We start from the raw sequence: 16,320 nt of genomic DNA on the forward strand, positions 1-16,320 counted from the left end.
CAGCAGAACCCCCAAATGGACATATTAGATCCTTTGGGCTGTAGTAACAAGTTTGCTAGGCACTTTGTGGACAAAATCACTCATGTCTGTTCTGACCTAGACTGCATTGTTGAAGAGGTTCCTATGAAGGGATCTGCAGAACTATCTAGTCGGGTTATTTGGGATAGTTTTCAGTTAATGTAGCCACATGATACAGACAAGGTGCTGGAATGACCTGTGTTCTTGATCCTTGCCCATCTAGGCTAATTATGTGTAAAGAAAAGGGATTGACTAGGTGGATCCAAGAGATGATTAATGTGCTGATGAAAGCAGGGCTGTGGAGTCGGAGTCGGAAGCAATTTTGGGTGGAGTCGGAGTCGGTAGAAATGTACTGACTCTGAATTCAAAATAAAATTAATATTAATATTAATTTTTTAATACATTAATATACATTTGCCATTCATGAAGGAGTCAGAGTCGGAGTCAGACAGTAGAAAAATTAATATACATTTGCCATTTATGAAGGAGTTTGAGTCAGACAGTAGAAAAATAGAGGAGTCAGAGTCGAAGGTTTGACATACCGACTCCACAGCCCTGGATGAAAGAGAGAATGCTCTCAACTGCCTTGAAGGGGAGGCAGCTTTGACCACTCTTTAAGAAACCTCTGGACACAGAAGATTATAGCAGCTATTGCCTAGTTTCAAATATTCTGGTTTTGGTCAAGATGCTCAAGAGAGTGTCTGGGTACTATTGAATAGAATGGATTATCTGGACCATTTGAGTCCAGATTTAGGCCTGGTTTTGGCACTTAAGCAGCCCTGGTAGCCCTGATGGATGACTTCTGTTAGAAGAGAGACAGGAGGATTGTTATTTTCCTCAGGTAGCCTGCCGTCATGAAGGATATATCGCCATCTAGCATCCGAAGGCAAGAATGGATCAAAGTCAAGACCTGGGGCATCAAGCCCCTCCCATTCCAGGTCATTCTTGCCTTCGTACCGAGGTGTTTGGATCTTCTAGTGTAGCGTTTAGAGCTAAGGTTTTTTTTGTGTTTTGTTAGTGATAGAGTGTGTGGGATTGATTGCGTCTTTGTCTTGTCATCCCCTTCCCTCTTTCACTGTTTTTTATTCTTATTTTTTATTTTTTATTTTTAACTTTTGCCTGGGACGTTTATTGGGGGGGGTTCCCTGGTTGTTCTCCCCCCCTTAGTCCCTTGGTTCGGGGTTGCGGCGGCTGCCACTCCCCCATAGGCCTTGGACGTCTCTCGTCCGACGAGCCTTGACTGGGAGTCCGTGGCTGCGGCTCCCCTTTTACAGCCTTATCTTTCCTTGCTGCCGCCTTCCATCTTTCCTAGGTGGCGGCGGCTTCTATAGCTGCCTCGCCGAGAGCCACGGCTGCGGCTTTCCTTTGTATTTTTTGCTGCCAACTTGTTTTTTCCAAGCGGCGGTGGCTTGTAATTTGCCGTTGGAGACCGCTGCGGCTGTTTGGAGCTTCTCCCTGCTGCTCCATTTTGCAAGTTGTTGGCAGCTGTGTGGCACCAACCTCGGCCGTTAAGAGACCTTCCCCCCCCCCCAGCTCGCTTCTGCGGCTGCGAAGGGGACCGTGACCAGTTTCCTGCAGCTCGCACAGACCGCATTTTTCTTAGTCGGCTGCGATTTCTTTGCACAGGGCAGGTGGTGAGCTTTTTCAACCGCCATTGCTTCGTTTCCCGCCTGCCCGCCATTTTGTTTTTTAGCTTTTCCTGCTCCTCAGCAGGCGCCATTTTTACTCTATCATTTCTTTCCCGCCTTTTTTGTTTAGGCTATGCTGGCTCCCTGCTGTGTGACATAGTTCAGAGTTATTAGACCATTTTTTATTTTGAGCATAAGTGCAACTATAGTCAGTTTATTCAAATTAAGGAGAACCTCCACAATAAAGTCATCTCTACAGTAGCGGCTCAGACTACAGGGCATTTGGGGCTGTACATTCTCCCACACCTGTGGGCATGTACTTACCTCTCCCCCCCACACGACTTATTTGCTCAACAGCTGCACATTGGGGACTGTACTTTCTCCCCCACCTGCAGGCGTGTACAGAAGGCGATTTGGCTGTACAACAGCTGCACTGTGCATTGAGACTGTATATTCTCCTCCACCTACAGGCGTGTACTAAAGTCCTTTGCCACACTGCACCCCCCACCTTTGTGCGTGTGTTGGTAATATATATATACTGCATCTCTGTGCGTGTACAATGGCAGATCTACAACAAGAGGCACATTCGTCTGGGACTAAGCAACCCTGCCAAGTCTCGCATCACAAGGCTGCTAAGCAAAAACAACCCAGACTTCACTCCAAGGCCGTGGCTAAAACCAAACACCTATCTAGCCACAGCGCCACCAAGCGAGCACATTATGTTTCCATTCCCCCATCTGATGCTGTTGGCCAAGAAAGTTTAACAGCCGTCTTTCACTCGCCAGCTGGGTCATCTGGGGATGACTTTGAGGGTTTTCCTACCCAGCCTGTGGACTGTCCCTCTCAACCCATTTTCTCATCTACGGTTCATACGTCTCGCCAATCTACTGAGCCCCCTGCAGCTGTGTCTCAGCAAGGGCAACCACCTGCTTCTTTACTGGGACTGCAGTTGTCTCCTGAATTCCTTTTGCAGTTGAAGGATATGTTGAGCTTTTTATCACAGGAGCAGTCGAGAGTCCAAACAGCTCCCTTACTTCAGCACAGTGAGCAATGTCTTTCCTGTGCTCCGGCTCCATGTGGCTGTACTGATGTGTCCCTCCTTCCTCACCTAACCCATTTGACGTTGTCAGAGGCAGGATCGGAGATGAAATTCCCAGTTTGGAGGATCCAGCGTATTCTCTCCAAGCCGAGGGGGATGAGTGGAGCGACGATGCAGAACACGAGGAGGACACTTCCTTTCGCCTGTTCGATTTGGCCAACTGTCTTCCGCTCGCTTGTAGAGTTCTGGGCACGTTAGAACTTCAGACTCCACAACCTGAATCTACCGCTCCTCCGATGAAAGGGGCAAAAGTCCTCAAATCACCCAGATCATCGGATCACTACCTTCCTGTGCCAGACCCCATCGGCAAACTGGCCAAGGAAGAATTGGATCACCTGCTCCAGGCACGCCGCTTTTCTGTCATGGCTAAAAGACACTATGCATTGGCCCCGGACTTCATGAATCGCCTGAATGTCCCAGGCATCAATGAGCCAATCTCTAGTTTGATTTCGAGGTCCCTCCTACCGAAACAAGGGGACTCACAACTAAAGGACCCCTTTGAGCACCACATGGACTACGCTCTGCATAAAAATCACGATGCTACTGCTTTCACTATTCAGGCATCCACTGCAGCTTCCATCTTTTCAAGAGCATCTACGATGTGGCTGGATAAACTCTTGGATGATCCCAATCCAGACCCTGTAAAGCTTAGAAAGGGCCTGGTAAAGTTACATAAGACTACAGCTTTCGTGGCCGATGCCACGTTAGATGCCACTCAGCTGGGAGCGTGAGCCCTAGCTTCACAGGTAGTAGCTCAGCGTACGCTTTGGCTCAGGCACTGGGACGCTGATTCTACGGCTAAGGGCAACTTGTCAAGGGCACCTTTCTCTGGATCATTACTTATCGGGAGAGGAAGCCCTCAAGGCGGTCTTGGTAGACCCTAAGAACGGCCGAAGACCAGTGTTGACCATATCCAAGAGGGATCGTAGGCCATTTAGACATTTCACCCCATACCACTTCTTCCAGCCCTTTCTGGGAGTGCTGCCTGGGGGGCGGGGCCACGATTATCGATCTTCCAATTTCTGTCCCTCCAGAGGAACCTGGAACAGACAACGATTCCAAGGCAGAATCCAGAACTGAGGGAGCCAGAGGGCCTCAGCTTCATCATATGGCAGGGGAGCTTGTCAGTGCAGACAATACAGACGTGTTCCATGTAGGGGGCAGGTTGCTACTGTTTGCAAGTCATTGGTTGCGTCTGACAGAGGTCGCTTGGGTCAGAGACCTCTTCACTCACGGTTACGAACTGGAATTCTGGATGACCCCTCCAGACAGATTCATCCCTTCCCCACTACCCAGAGTTCGAGACAGGCGCTGGATCATGCGGGAAGCCATGGCTCATTTTCTAAACATAGCTACAATAGAACCAGTACCATTGGTGGAGAGAGCGCAAGGGGTTTACTCCCTCCTATTTGCAGTACCCAAGCGAGATCTCTCATGGAGGGTGGTATTAGACCTCAAATTTGTCAACCGCTTTGTGAAATATCGACGGTTCAAGATGGAGTCCCTGGCATCAATTATAGAGGCTCTACATGAAGGGGACTTTCTGGCTTCCATAGACCTGAAAGAAGCATACCTCCATGTGCCCATCTGCCCGGCCCACGGACGTTTCCTGCGATTTGCCTTCGGCCCCCATCACTTCCAATATTAGGCAATGCCTTTCGGACTCTCGTCGGCCCCAAGAGTCTTCACCAAAGTACTGCTCGCCCTGGTGGCTTCCCTACGCCTCCAGGGCGTTCACATTTACCTGTATTTGGACGATCTGTTGATTCAGGCGGGTTCCAGGGATCTGGACCTCTCTCACATTCGCTCTGCCCTCACGGTTCTGTGCACCCATGGTTGGCTTGTCAACCACGACAAAAGTCAACTTCAGCCAACTCAGAGACTGCAACATCTGGGCGCAATTTTAGACACCATACAGGCCATGGTCTTTTTATCACCGGATTGGGTTACGGCAATCAGGGAGATGGCTTTACACCTCGCATGTCGATCAAGAGTTGACATAATGCTTCTGGCAAGGGCTCTGGGGATGTTTGTCTCGACCATCCACATCATACCATGGGCTCAGCACCACACTAGACCCTTACAGTGGGCTTTACTCCCTCTCCAACAGGACATTGCCACATCCAACCACCGAACAATCTACCTCCATCCGTCTCTACGGGCCTCCTTCCATTGGTGGGCGACAGTTGAAAATCTCAGAAAGGGAACCCTGTTCCGAGAACCAGACAGAACTGTAATAACAACAGATGCCAGTCTGTCCGGATGGGGGCCCCACTGCAATTCCCTATTTGTTCAGGGCATCTGGTCCACCACAGACATGACTCAGAATATCAACTGGCTGGAACTGAGAGCAGTCCATCTGGCCCTTCGGCATTTTCAGCCTATACTCCTTCTGGGCCACGTACTGATTCACATGGACGATACCTGTGTGAAATCACATCTGAATAGGCAAGGGGGAACCAGGTCACAGTTCCTCCAGACGGAGGCGTCTCAGGTCTTCAACTGGGCGGAAATACATTTGATTTCACTGCAGGCAGAACACCTCAGCGGTGTTTTGAACGTTATGGCCAACTGACTCAGCAGACAACAGGTGCTCCCGGGAGAATGGAAGCTTCACCCCATGGTGTTCAGCCTTCTCCAGCGACGGTTCGGCAGCCTTTCGGTGGACCTGTTTGCCTCCAGTCACAATTACCAGCTACCTCGCTACTTCTCCAGCTATCTGGACACCAATGCGGAATCGGTAGATGCACTGTTGACACAGTGGCCAGCAGGCCTCTTATATGCCTTTCCCCCAATACCTCTACTGAGCAGGACCCTGAGGAAGCTGCGACGCAAAAGGGCCCGTCTGGTCCTGATAGCCCCGTACTGGCCCTGCCGACTGTGGTTCTCCGATCTGCTGTCCCTTTCAGTGATGGATTCTTGGAGGTCATCACTCAGACCAGATCTCCTATCTCAGGGTCCGATTTGGCATCCAGATCCCGAATGGCTCAATCCGACAGTGTGGCATTTGAACAGGGACATTTGATTAGTTCAGGACTTTCTCAGGACGTTGTGGACACAATCCTCGTGTCTCGGAAACAGTCGACCTCTTGTATCTACCAGAGCACTTGGTTTGCCTTCTCTAACTGGTGTGACTCTCAGAACATCCAACCATCTCAGGCTAATGTTCGACATGTGCTGCAATTTCTACATAGAGGTCTGAAGATGGGACTTAAACCTAACACCTTGCATCGCTACGCCACCACCATATCCTCTATTCTCTCCGTCACATCTCCAAGTGTTTCTGTGGGCTCACACCCACTCGTCAAACGTTTTTTGAAGGGTGCCGCCCTACTATTGCCAGCAGTTTGTCACCGTTTTCCTTCATGGAGTTTATTGAGGGTCCTGCAAGCCCTGCAGCATCCTCCTTTTGAGCCCCTTCGATCTGTGCCATTACGACTTTTGTCCTTCAAAGTCCTGTTCCTCGTGGCGATCACCTCGGCGAGAAGAGTCTCAGAGTTGGGAGAACTGTCCTCAGCCCGCTATCTCTGTATTTTCCATAAGGACTCAGTGGTACTGCGTCAAGATCCCTCCTTCCGTCCCAAGATCGATTTGACGTTCCACTGTAACCAGGACATTGTTCTTCCCTCGTTCTGTCCGGATCCTGTCCATCCACTGGAAAAGGCCTGGCACTCGCTGGATGTCCGGAGGGCCCTCAAGACCTACCTGTCTCAAACCCAGGACATACGGTCATCGGATTCACTTTTTGTATCCTTTCACCCTCGTACTCTGGGGGAAAAGGTGTCCAGCTCTACGTTATCTCGTTGGTTGCGTGCTTGCATTGCATTGGCCTGTGAGTCTCTTCAGCTGCCAGTGCCTCATAATATAACGGCGCACTCAACTAGGTCAGCAGCCACTATGGCTGCTTTCGCAATGAATGCCCCTCTGGCAGAGATTTGCAGAGCGGCTGTGTGGTCTACCCCAAATTCCTTCATAAGGCATTACAAGATAGACCGTTATGCTTCTGCCGATGCTTTCTTTGGGAGGTGTGTTTTACAATAAGTACTTTATGATAATTAATCAAGGGGCGGTCCCTCCCTGTTTGGGGCTGCTTTGGTACATCCCACATGACAGCAGGCTACCTGAGGAAAATGGACCATTGGTCTCACCTGAAGGTAGACTGCCATCATGGCTCTCCCTGTTGGAGGCTGTTGGGGTTTTTGGTACTTTGAAAATTATCACTCTTAGAGTTATACTGTTTGACATGCTTAGCCAAGTCAAGACTCTTTGGAATTGTTAAAATGCAATGTAATCTTTGGGTTAATATGTGGGACAATGTTTCCTTGCTGGTAGGCCCGTTGGCCTATTTTGTCTTCACAGATATCTCTCACTTCGGTCTCGTCACAAATGAACTGGAGTGGGAGGGGCTTGATGCCCCAGGTCTTGACTTCGATCCATTCTTGCCTTCGGATGCTAGATGGTGCTATATCCCTCATGACGGCAGTCTACCTGAGAAAATCACCCTTCAGGTGAGACCAATGGTCCATTCTGTTGGTTCTCCTTGACCTCTCAGCAGCATTTGATACTCTCAAATATTGCTGGATTGGTTCTGAGGACTGGGTGTGAGGGACAGAGTAATAGAGTGGTGTCACTTTACCTACAGAGCTGTTTTCAGAAAATGGCAGTGGGGGTATGGGGTTCTGTTCAGCGCTGTGGCATTTGTGTTATGAGGTCCCACAGGGTTCTAACCTATTTCCCTATCTCTTTATTGTCTATATCAAGCCACTGGGGGAGGTCATCTGAGGATATGGAGTGAGTGAAGTGTCAGCAGTTTGCTGAAGACACCCATCTCTCTTTCTGTTGTTATCTGAGTCAAGTGCTGAACGATGCCTGGATGAGGACCAGTAAACTGAAAGTGAAGCTGAATTCTGACAAGAAAGAGACACTGTGGATAGATACTTCTTTTTTTCTGGGTAGTTCTAGTTGGGGTTGCACTCCTCTGAAAGAGCAGGTTCACAGCTTGAGGGTATTCCTCCATCCAAACGTTGTCTCTGGGGAGCCAGGCGTTTTCTGGTAACCACATGGTTGGATTACTGTGATGCATGATACATAGAACTGCCGTTAGAGGCTACTGAGAAGCTTCAGTGACTGCAGAATTTGGCTGCCGGAATTTTAACTGGTACAGCCAAGTTTGTCCCTATTTCTCCAATCTTTAAATAACTACACTGGTTACCTGTTTGCTGCTGGACCAAATTCAAGGTTGTGGCACTTATCTTTGGGTTCCAAGTTGTTTAGAACTTTTAAGTACCTGAAAGAAAGCCACTTTCCAAAGCAGCCTCCCATGTCCTAAGACTGTCTGCTGAAGGTCTTCTACAAATGCCTCCTTTATCAGAAGTACCATAAGTAACTACAGGGAGAGGGCTTTTTCAGTGGTTGCACACCAGCTTTGGAACACTTGGCAACCTACTTAACAAGCATTTAGGTAGCAGGCTAAAACATTTACCCAGGCATTTTAAGATAAACAATGTAAGGTATATATAAAGTGCATCAGGGTGCCTTGTGGTTTTACCTGCTGTCTTTTACCACACTACTGATGATGTTTTCATAGAATATTAGAGTTGGAAGGGGCCTATAAGGTGATCAAGTCCAACCCCCTGCGCAATGCAGGAATCCAAATCAAAGCATTCCGGACAGATGGCTGTCCAGCTGCCTCTTGAATGCCTCCAGTGTCGGAGAGCCCACTACCTCTCGAGGTAATTGATTCCATTGTCGTATGGCTCTAACACGAAGTTTTTCTTGATGTCTAGTCGAAATCTGGCTTCCTGCAACTTGAGCCCATTATTCCGTGTCCTGCACTCTGGGACAATTGAGAAGAGCTCCCAACCTTCCTCTATGTGACAACCTTTCATGTACTTGAAGAGTGCCAGCATATCTCCCCTCAGTCTTCTCTTCTCCAGGCTAAACATGCCCAGTTCTTTCAGTCTCTCCTCATAGGGCTTTATTTCCAGTCCCCTGATCATCCTTGTTGCCCTCCTCTGAACCCATTCCAGTTTGTCTGCATCCTTCTTGAAGTGCAGAGATCAGAACCGGATGCAGTATTCAAGATGAGGCCTAACCAGTACTGAATAGAGGGGAACTAATACTTCACATGATTTGGAAACTATACTTCTGTTAATGCAGCCTAATATAGCATTTGCCATTTTTGCAGCCACATCACACTGTTGGCTCATATTCAGCTTGTGATCAATGACAATTCCAAGATCCTTCTCACATGTCGTACTGCTGAGCCAAGTATCCCCCATCTTATAACTGTGCATTTGGTTTCTTTTTCCTAAGTGTAGAACTTTGCATTTATCCCTGTTGAATTTCATTCTGTTTTCGGCCCAATGCTCCAGCCTATCAAGGTCCCTTTGAATTTTGTTTCTATCTCCCACGGTATTAGCTATGCCCCCAATTTTGTATCATCTGCAAATTTGATAAGCATGCTCTGTACCTCCTCATCCAAGTCGTTAATAAAAATGTTGAAGAGCACTGGGCCCAGGACCGAGCCCTGTGGTACCCCACTTGTTACTTCTGCCCAGTTTGAGAAGGAACCATTGATAAGCACTCTTTGAGTACAATTGGAACCAACTGTGGATCCACCTGATAGTTGTTCCATCCAGCCCACATTTAGCTAGCTTGCTAATCAGAATATCATGGGGCACTTTGTCAAAAGCTTTGCTGAAGTCAAGGTATATTATGTCCACAGCATTCCCACAGTCTACAAGGGAGGTTACCCAGTCAAAAAATGAGATAAGATTAGTTTGGCAGGATTTGTTCTTCACAAATCCATGTTGGCTCCTAGTAATCACTGCATTGTTTTCAAGGTGCTTATAGATTGACTGCTTTATAATCTGCTCCAGAGTTTTCCCAGGGATTGATGTTAGGCTGACTGGTCTGTAGTTCCCTGGTTCCTCCTTTTTGCCCATTTTGAAGATAGGGACAACATTAGCTCTCCTCCAGTCATCCGGCACTTCACCAGTCCTCCATGATTTTGCAAAGATAATAGACAGTGGTTCTGAGAGTTCTTCAGCCAGTTCCTTCAATACTCTAGGATGCAGTTTATCGGCCCCTGGCGATTTGAACTCGTTCAAAGTGATTAGGTATTCCTTGACCATTTCTCTATCAGTCTCAAGCTTTATTTTATTATAATTTATATTGATTGCACAGTGCTTTGATGAATAGTGGCATTGAAGTAAATAAATAAGATATACTTTCCTGTCCATAAGAATATCTCTAGATGAGTGAGAAATACTTGCAACCATATCAGATGTATCTGTTCTAAGTGCACCATTGAATAAAGATAGAGAGGGCTCTTCAGCATAGAAGAGGTATTATTGGAAAGGAGATACACAGTTATGTTATCTATCTTTTCACATAAAAGTAAAAACTGGAGAGAAGACATACTGCATTAACATGTTGTGTACCTCAAAACTTGCAATTGAACTGCAAAATTCAAGGTCATGGAACTGTTGGTCACTACTGTAACTCTGTTCAAACCGCAGTTCTCCAAATTTAGCAAGAGATATGTATCTCCACTCCTTTTCAAAGGTTAACGTCCATTAGAGAGATTTCAGTGTGTAAGTATAAACCTTAAAACTTGTGTGTTCACTGTGACTCGGCAGCCAACAATTTCATTCAACTGAAAATAGCTGGGAACATTTTTCCTATTTTTGCAAAGTCATTTCAAGCCTACTGAATCTCCATTTGCCAACCGTGGTACTGCAAATAATATAGCAAAATGATAACACAGTGCACTGCAATTCTAATATCTTTTATTACCCATATATAATATATGCTATTTCCCCTTAATGTACTTATTATTCTTTTGTAGTGGCAAATCAACAGTGGACATGTTTCTGCTGCTCCCTCAAATGCCAGCAGTACAACATCAACTCCATCCAGTCCCACCATTAATAGTGCTGCTGGATACGATGGGAAAACACTTGTTCCACCTATGATCGATCTGTCTTCAACAATGGGTGGCTCCTATACATTGCCTTCTCTTCCTGATGTAAGATGAACATTGCACTATGTTTGTATTTTTTGTGAAAAATGTGTGTGTGCCCCGGCCGTGGGCTTCCACCCTTTAGGGATGCCAAGGAAACGATAAGTCAGATCCAGGTTTGCTTACAAGGAGAAGTTTATTGAGTAACTTACAGCACACAGGCTTACCCAATAGGCGGATCAGACTGCAAGGTCCTGCACAAACCGTTGACCAGTCTGAACCCCAAACTGGGCAACGAGTGATTTATATAGTATACTTCTTTACAGGCACAGCGGTGATATTATATAAGTCATTAATTTCTATAGAGCATTACGCCATAACTTTCTCAGCATAGTAAATCATTGCACTAATTGGTACTGCTGACAAGCGGGGCATCCTAGAGCTAGTTTTCTGACAGAGCATCAGACGGCTTCTTGGAATGCAAGCTTGTTAGTCCCTTAGATAAGGTACCAGGTGGGCTATGAGCTAACTATTTACATTGACCGTTCTTTGACCTATCTTTCAAGCTGCCAGAAAGATGCTAAGTGCTAAAGGATGCCAAGGCTCTGGAGGAGATAATACAGGCCTCCATGCCTAAAAGCGGCTATACATTTGCCTACAGGCCTACAATGTGTTGTCATGGCAGATCAGTAATGTGACAGCTTGCCTGTAAAACAATCCAGTCCAGAAATCAATAGTATGTCATTTTCCTAGTATGCTATGTTCCAAATACTTATATAGAAGTAATTGGGGCTTATGTTAGTATTGTACCCAAGTGCCTGGTGCTGAGAGCAAAGCTAAGAGCCTGTCTTTTATGTGGCTATCTTATAAACCTTTCAGTACAAACAAAATCTCAAAATAGAATTCTGTGGGAAGTTCTGGCTTTAAGCTGCTTTGTAGTAACTTCTTCAGCTGATAGGTACATTAGAGAAGAGCCCTGCCAGGGTTGTCTTTGCTACCGGAAAATTTGTTCCTGACTAGCGTTGGTCCCCGTTCTGCCACCCCCTTTGCATTTTCTGGGAGGGGCAGATGTTCTTTTATGATGAGGTTAGATAAGCAATAAAGTTTGACACCAGCTGTGCTAAGTAATGTGGCTTTATTCAGTTAACAGATTATACTTCAGCATTACAAATAAGATCCTGCATTGCAGATTATACTTTGCCAGTCTCATCTATGAGGGGAAGGGAGCAGGGAAGGAGCATCTTGGGGTTCAGTTCAGCAGCCTTCCGTAGGCCTCCACAAAGTCTGTACCATGGATGTATTATGGTTGATGTCTGCTGTCTTGGTGTCTCCTCTCCCTGCTCCCTGTGTGTGTCCTTTCTAAATGGAGAAATTGATGTCATAGGCCATTTCTAGTGTTGTAAATGACCAATAGGTGGTACTGCCACCTCACAGAATATTCTGTAGTTGTTTACTACAGAGTTTCATGGTCTTCACTGCCGTAGTCATAATATGCAGATAAGGCACCTGTTATTGTGTACTTTCTCAGCTTATCTACTTCAAAGGAGTCGGTACAGATTGGTTATTTTCCTCCTGCTAGTCCTGTGCCTAATGATCTAAAAGGGAAGTAATACTTGACCTCCCATTGCTCTCTCCTAGACAGTCACCTTCCCTGAAAGCTCACAGCTCATTTTCTAAAGCTAACTAATACAGCTCTACTTTTAAGCGGTTTCAGGCCCCATCCAAACTCAGATTGGGCAGTAAAGAGAGCAAATCACTGGATTCCATATACTCTCCAGGCAATACGACATTACATTCCCTCAGCGAGATATGTACCCTTCATATGTGTTCCCTCCCATTAGAGTTATGGAGCTAGGTATAGCCAGCTTGTCTATATGATCTCTAAACTAAGCAATTGTAAAGTTGTAGAGACTGGCATTTGTTGTGAAATCAAATAGCTATATTTAGTGTTTAGCACTATATGTAGTCTGGTTAAGAAACCTCTTTATAATATCCTTTTAATATTGAACTATCAGTTTGGTGGAAAAGGGATCCACTCAGAGCTAAAGTTACTGGTTTCTTTTTTGGGGAAAGCACTTCTCCAGTGCTGGTGAATCTCTTGTCCAGGACTCTTTCAGCTTAAAATTGACAGAGGAAAGCTTTACAGCCTCATAAATTGGGGGTGGGTGGGAATTGTGGTGAAATTAGGTGATGTGCTCCTTTAACTTTGTAGGCTCTCTGCTCCCTTCACAGAACAAGAGTCCTTCCTGGAGGGATTAATTAGGACTGAAGGATCCCCCCCAATCCAAATTAACAACCCTGAAAATACCTTTTGGGATGCAAAGAGGGTAGAACTCATTACAGGTTAAAGCACTGGTAAGGAACCTGTGGACCCTGGCATAACTTACTGCAACATATTACCCTGAGGGAATGTATCTCTTGACAGAGAAAATATTTATCTCTTTTTCTCTCCCCCCTCCCCCCCACTCTAAAGCAACTAGTGGGGACAAGCATCCCTTGAGATGGCTCTCAGTGGCCATGGAACAGATGGAGGGTTTGCACCTATGCAACTCTTTGTGTCATCTCATATTTTGAGGACCAGTGTATGGACTCAGTGGGAGACCGGATGAGGGCCAATAAACTGAGTGTGAATCCTAGCAAGATGGAGGCACTGTGGGTTGTTGTGTCCTGAGTTTGGATAATTGGTCAAATGCTTGCTTTGGATAAGGTCATATTCCCTCTGCAAGAGCTGGTTCGTAGTCTGGGGGATGCTCCTGGATCCATCATTTTGCTATAAGCCCAGGTGATCTCAGTGGCTAGGAGTGCCTTTTACCAGCTTCAGCTGGTAAGACAGCTATGCACTGGCTGCCCATTAGCTACTGGGCCATGTTCAAGATTCTGGTTTTGGTGCACAAATCCCCATGCAGTTTGGGACCAGGATACCTGAAAGATCATCTTACCCCTTATATACCCAGTCAATCACTGTGCTCTGCAGGTGAAGGCCTCCTGCAGATACCATCTTACCAGGAGGTCTGTTCCACACCACATATGACACAGACCTTTAGTGTTGTAGCACCAACACTTTGGAATTCCCTCCCCTTAAATATTAGACAGGCACCATCTCTGTTACTTTTTTGACGCCTACTGAAGACCTTCCTCTTTCAACAAGCCTTTAAAGTAGAGACCTTATCCCAGTCTGCGTCTCTGTTAAAATTACTTTTTAAGATTTTTTAAAAGATGTTTTGTTTTAATATGTTTTAAAGATGTTTTGTTTTTAAGGTGTTTTAGAGTGCTTTTAGTATTTTTGTTTGCTGCCCTGAGCTCCTTCTGGGAGGAAGGGCAGGATATACATATAAAAAATAAAAAATAAATACCCCTCCTCATCACCACAGGATCACCCACTTTACTGTTGGAGGGAATTATAGTTGGATTATATGTATGCTGCAATAATATACTTGTGTGTTTTACTTGTTGCAGTCTTGGATTTAGTGAGGAAAGAAAAGTGATGGCATGATTCTCTACATTCTAACTACCTCTTAATTGTTTTAAGATTGACTGTGTGGGAAATATTTCTCTGGAAAGCATTGGGAAGAGAGAGGGAATTGTGGAGCAGACCCAACCTAAACCTCTTTCACGCAAAACTGTCCAGTCTCCAAATTCCTCAGTGCCATCTCCAGGCCTTTCAGGTATGACTGCTGTTATTTATTACTGATAAAGCTTTTGATATTCTGATAAGATGGAAGTGCTGTTAGTGGGTGCTTCTCATGTTGAGGAATTGGGTAATGGCCTGTTCTAGATAAAGTTGTACACCCTCTGAAGGGGCAGGGACATGGTCTGAGGGTGCTCCTTGATCCAGCACTGTCACTGGAAGCCTAGGTGGCTTCAGTGGCTAGAAGTGCCTATTTCAGCTATAGCTAGTTCACTAGCTACAGTTTTTCTTGAACTGAGAGAGCCTGACAACAGTAATTCATGTTCTGATAACCTCTCACTTTGACTACTGCAATGCACTGTGCATAGGGTTACCTTTGATGAATGTTTTGAAACAACAGCTGCTGTGGCTGCAAAGGTTCTGAGCAGTATGGCAAAAATGAACCATATAACACCGGTTCTCCAGGAACTGAGAGCCAATGTGGCATAGTGGTTAGAGTGTTGGAATACAATTATTCATAGGGTTGCCATAAATCGGGATCGACTTGAAGGCAGTCCATTTCCTGCAGGAACTGCACTGGATGCCAGTTTGCTACCAGGCCCAATTCATGTTGTAAACTCTGGTTACAAAGCTCCTAACAATTTGGGACCCAATTACATGAAAGAACACCTCTCCTAGTATCTGCTGACTCAAGCCTTAAGATTAGCAGGCAAGACCTTTCTTGTGGTTCCACCAGTGGGTGGCTTACAGTGCAATAACATGGAATGAGGCCTTGTCTGATGGTGCCTCTGTGGACTCTCCCTCTGGATTTGCAGTTGTCTCCCACATTAAGATGCTTCTCGCATTTACTAAAAATGCATCTTTTTCTCAGGCATTTGGTGGGAGGGATTTGTCTTTCCTTACCATTGAATAACTGATTTGGGTCATGTTTGACTGCAATTGTACTGTATTTTTAATTTGATTTTAATTTTAGTTGAGTATTTGTGCACTCTGCTGTCAGTGTCTTACAGTGTAATAAAATAAGACACAAATGGGTGAGGGTCTGGGAAGAGAAGTACAATAAAAATAATAGAATGGAAATATGTAATTAGTATAAATGGATGCTCTTGCTGATCATCAGAGACAGGATGTAAATGGGCAAGTTTACAATCATGTATCCGCTTTCCTGGGAGTAAATCCCATTGAACTCAGTGGTACTTTGAATGAATGTGTATAGGATTATAGTGGTATCCACAGGCAACATCACACAATGTTTTATATTATTGGTTACAGTTTGTAGAGTTTATTTTCTTCTGTTGGTGACAGTTTATATAGTTTAAAATGTAATAAAAACCATTTTTTGAAAATGGATCACTCAATTTAGCATAAGAACATAAGAGCCTGCTGAATCAGGCCAATGGCCCATCTAGTCCAGCATCCTGTTCTCACAGTGCCCAACCAGTTGCCCATGGGAAGCTCTTAAGCAGTACCTGAGTGCAAAAGGTTTCCAGCAGCCCAGCTCAGTTTCCAGCAGCCGATTTAAAGCAGCTCATCAGATTCTTGTCCAGGCTTTTCATTAAAGTAGTCTAGGAAGGAGATCCCTCAACTTCCCATAGCCAGCCTGTTTTCTTACTGGGAGAAATCCTTTCATCCAGTGCCCCTATTGATTACAGTTGACACAGTCCAAAGAGTGGAGCAGCCCCTCACCTTGGCAGCTGAAAGCTTCACCATTTTCTACAATCATGAACACTGGAAATTTCTTTCTTAAAAAACAGATTGGAGATTCTCAAGATTTTAATAGGATTTGTTAAATTCCAGACTAGAAACCAAATTATACAATTTATGGCATTAATGTGGCCCTGAGAAAAATTATTTCTCACCACCATTCAGGGATGTGCCCATACAACTTTCTAATCTGTATGGCAACTTTTTGTTCATCATTGCTTTACTTGGATTTCTGTGTGTGTTATGTGCCTTCAAGTCGGTTATGACTTATGGCAAC

At 45.5% G+C, this 16,320-nt stretch overlaps 1 protein-coding gene across 2 annotated transcripts in view; it reads left to right on the forward strand.

Moving 5' to 3' along the window:
• TRIM24 (tripartite motif containing 24) overlaps positions 1-16,320 on the forward strand; it is a 116,910-nt gene that overhangs the window by 70,738 nt on the left and 29,852 nt on the right. For both annotated transcript variants that reach the window (XM_061638819.1, XM_061638820.1), the window contains exons 11-12: positions 10,598-10,777; positions 14,241-14,376. In XM_061638819.1, coding sequence (XP_061494803.1) covers positions 10,598-10,777; positions 14,241-14,376 — 316 coding nt within the window. The remainder of the gene's footprint in view (positions 1-10,597; positions 10,778-14,240; positions 14,377-16,320) is intronic.

Source organism: Rhineura floridana, chromosome 8, assembly GCF_030035675.1.
Source record: "Rhineura floridana isolate rRhiFlo1 chromosome 8, rRhiFlo1.hap2, whole genome shotgun sequence".
NCBI lineage: Eukaryota > Metazoa > Chordata > Lepidosauria > Squamata > Rhineuridae > Rhineura > Rhineura floridana.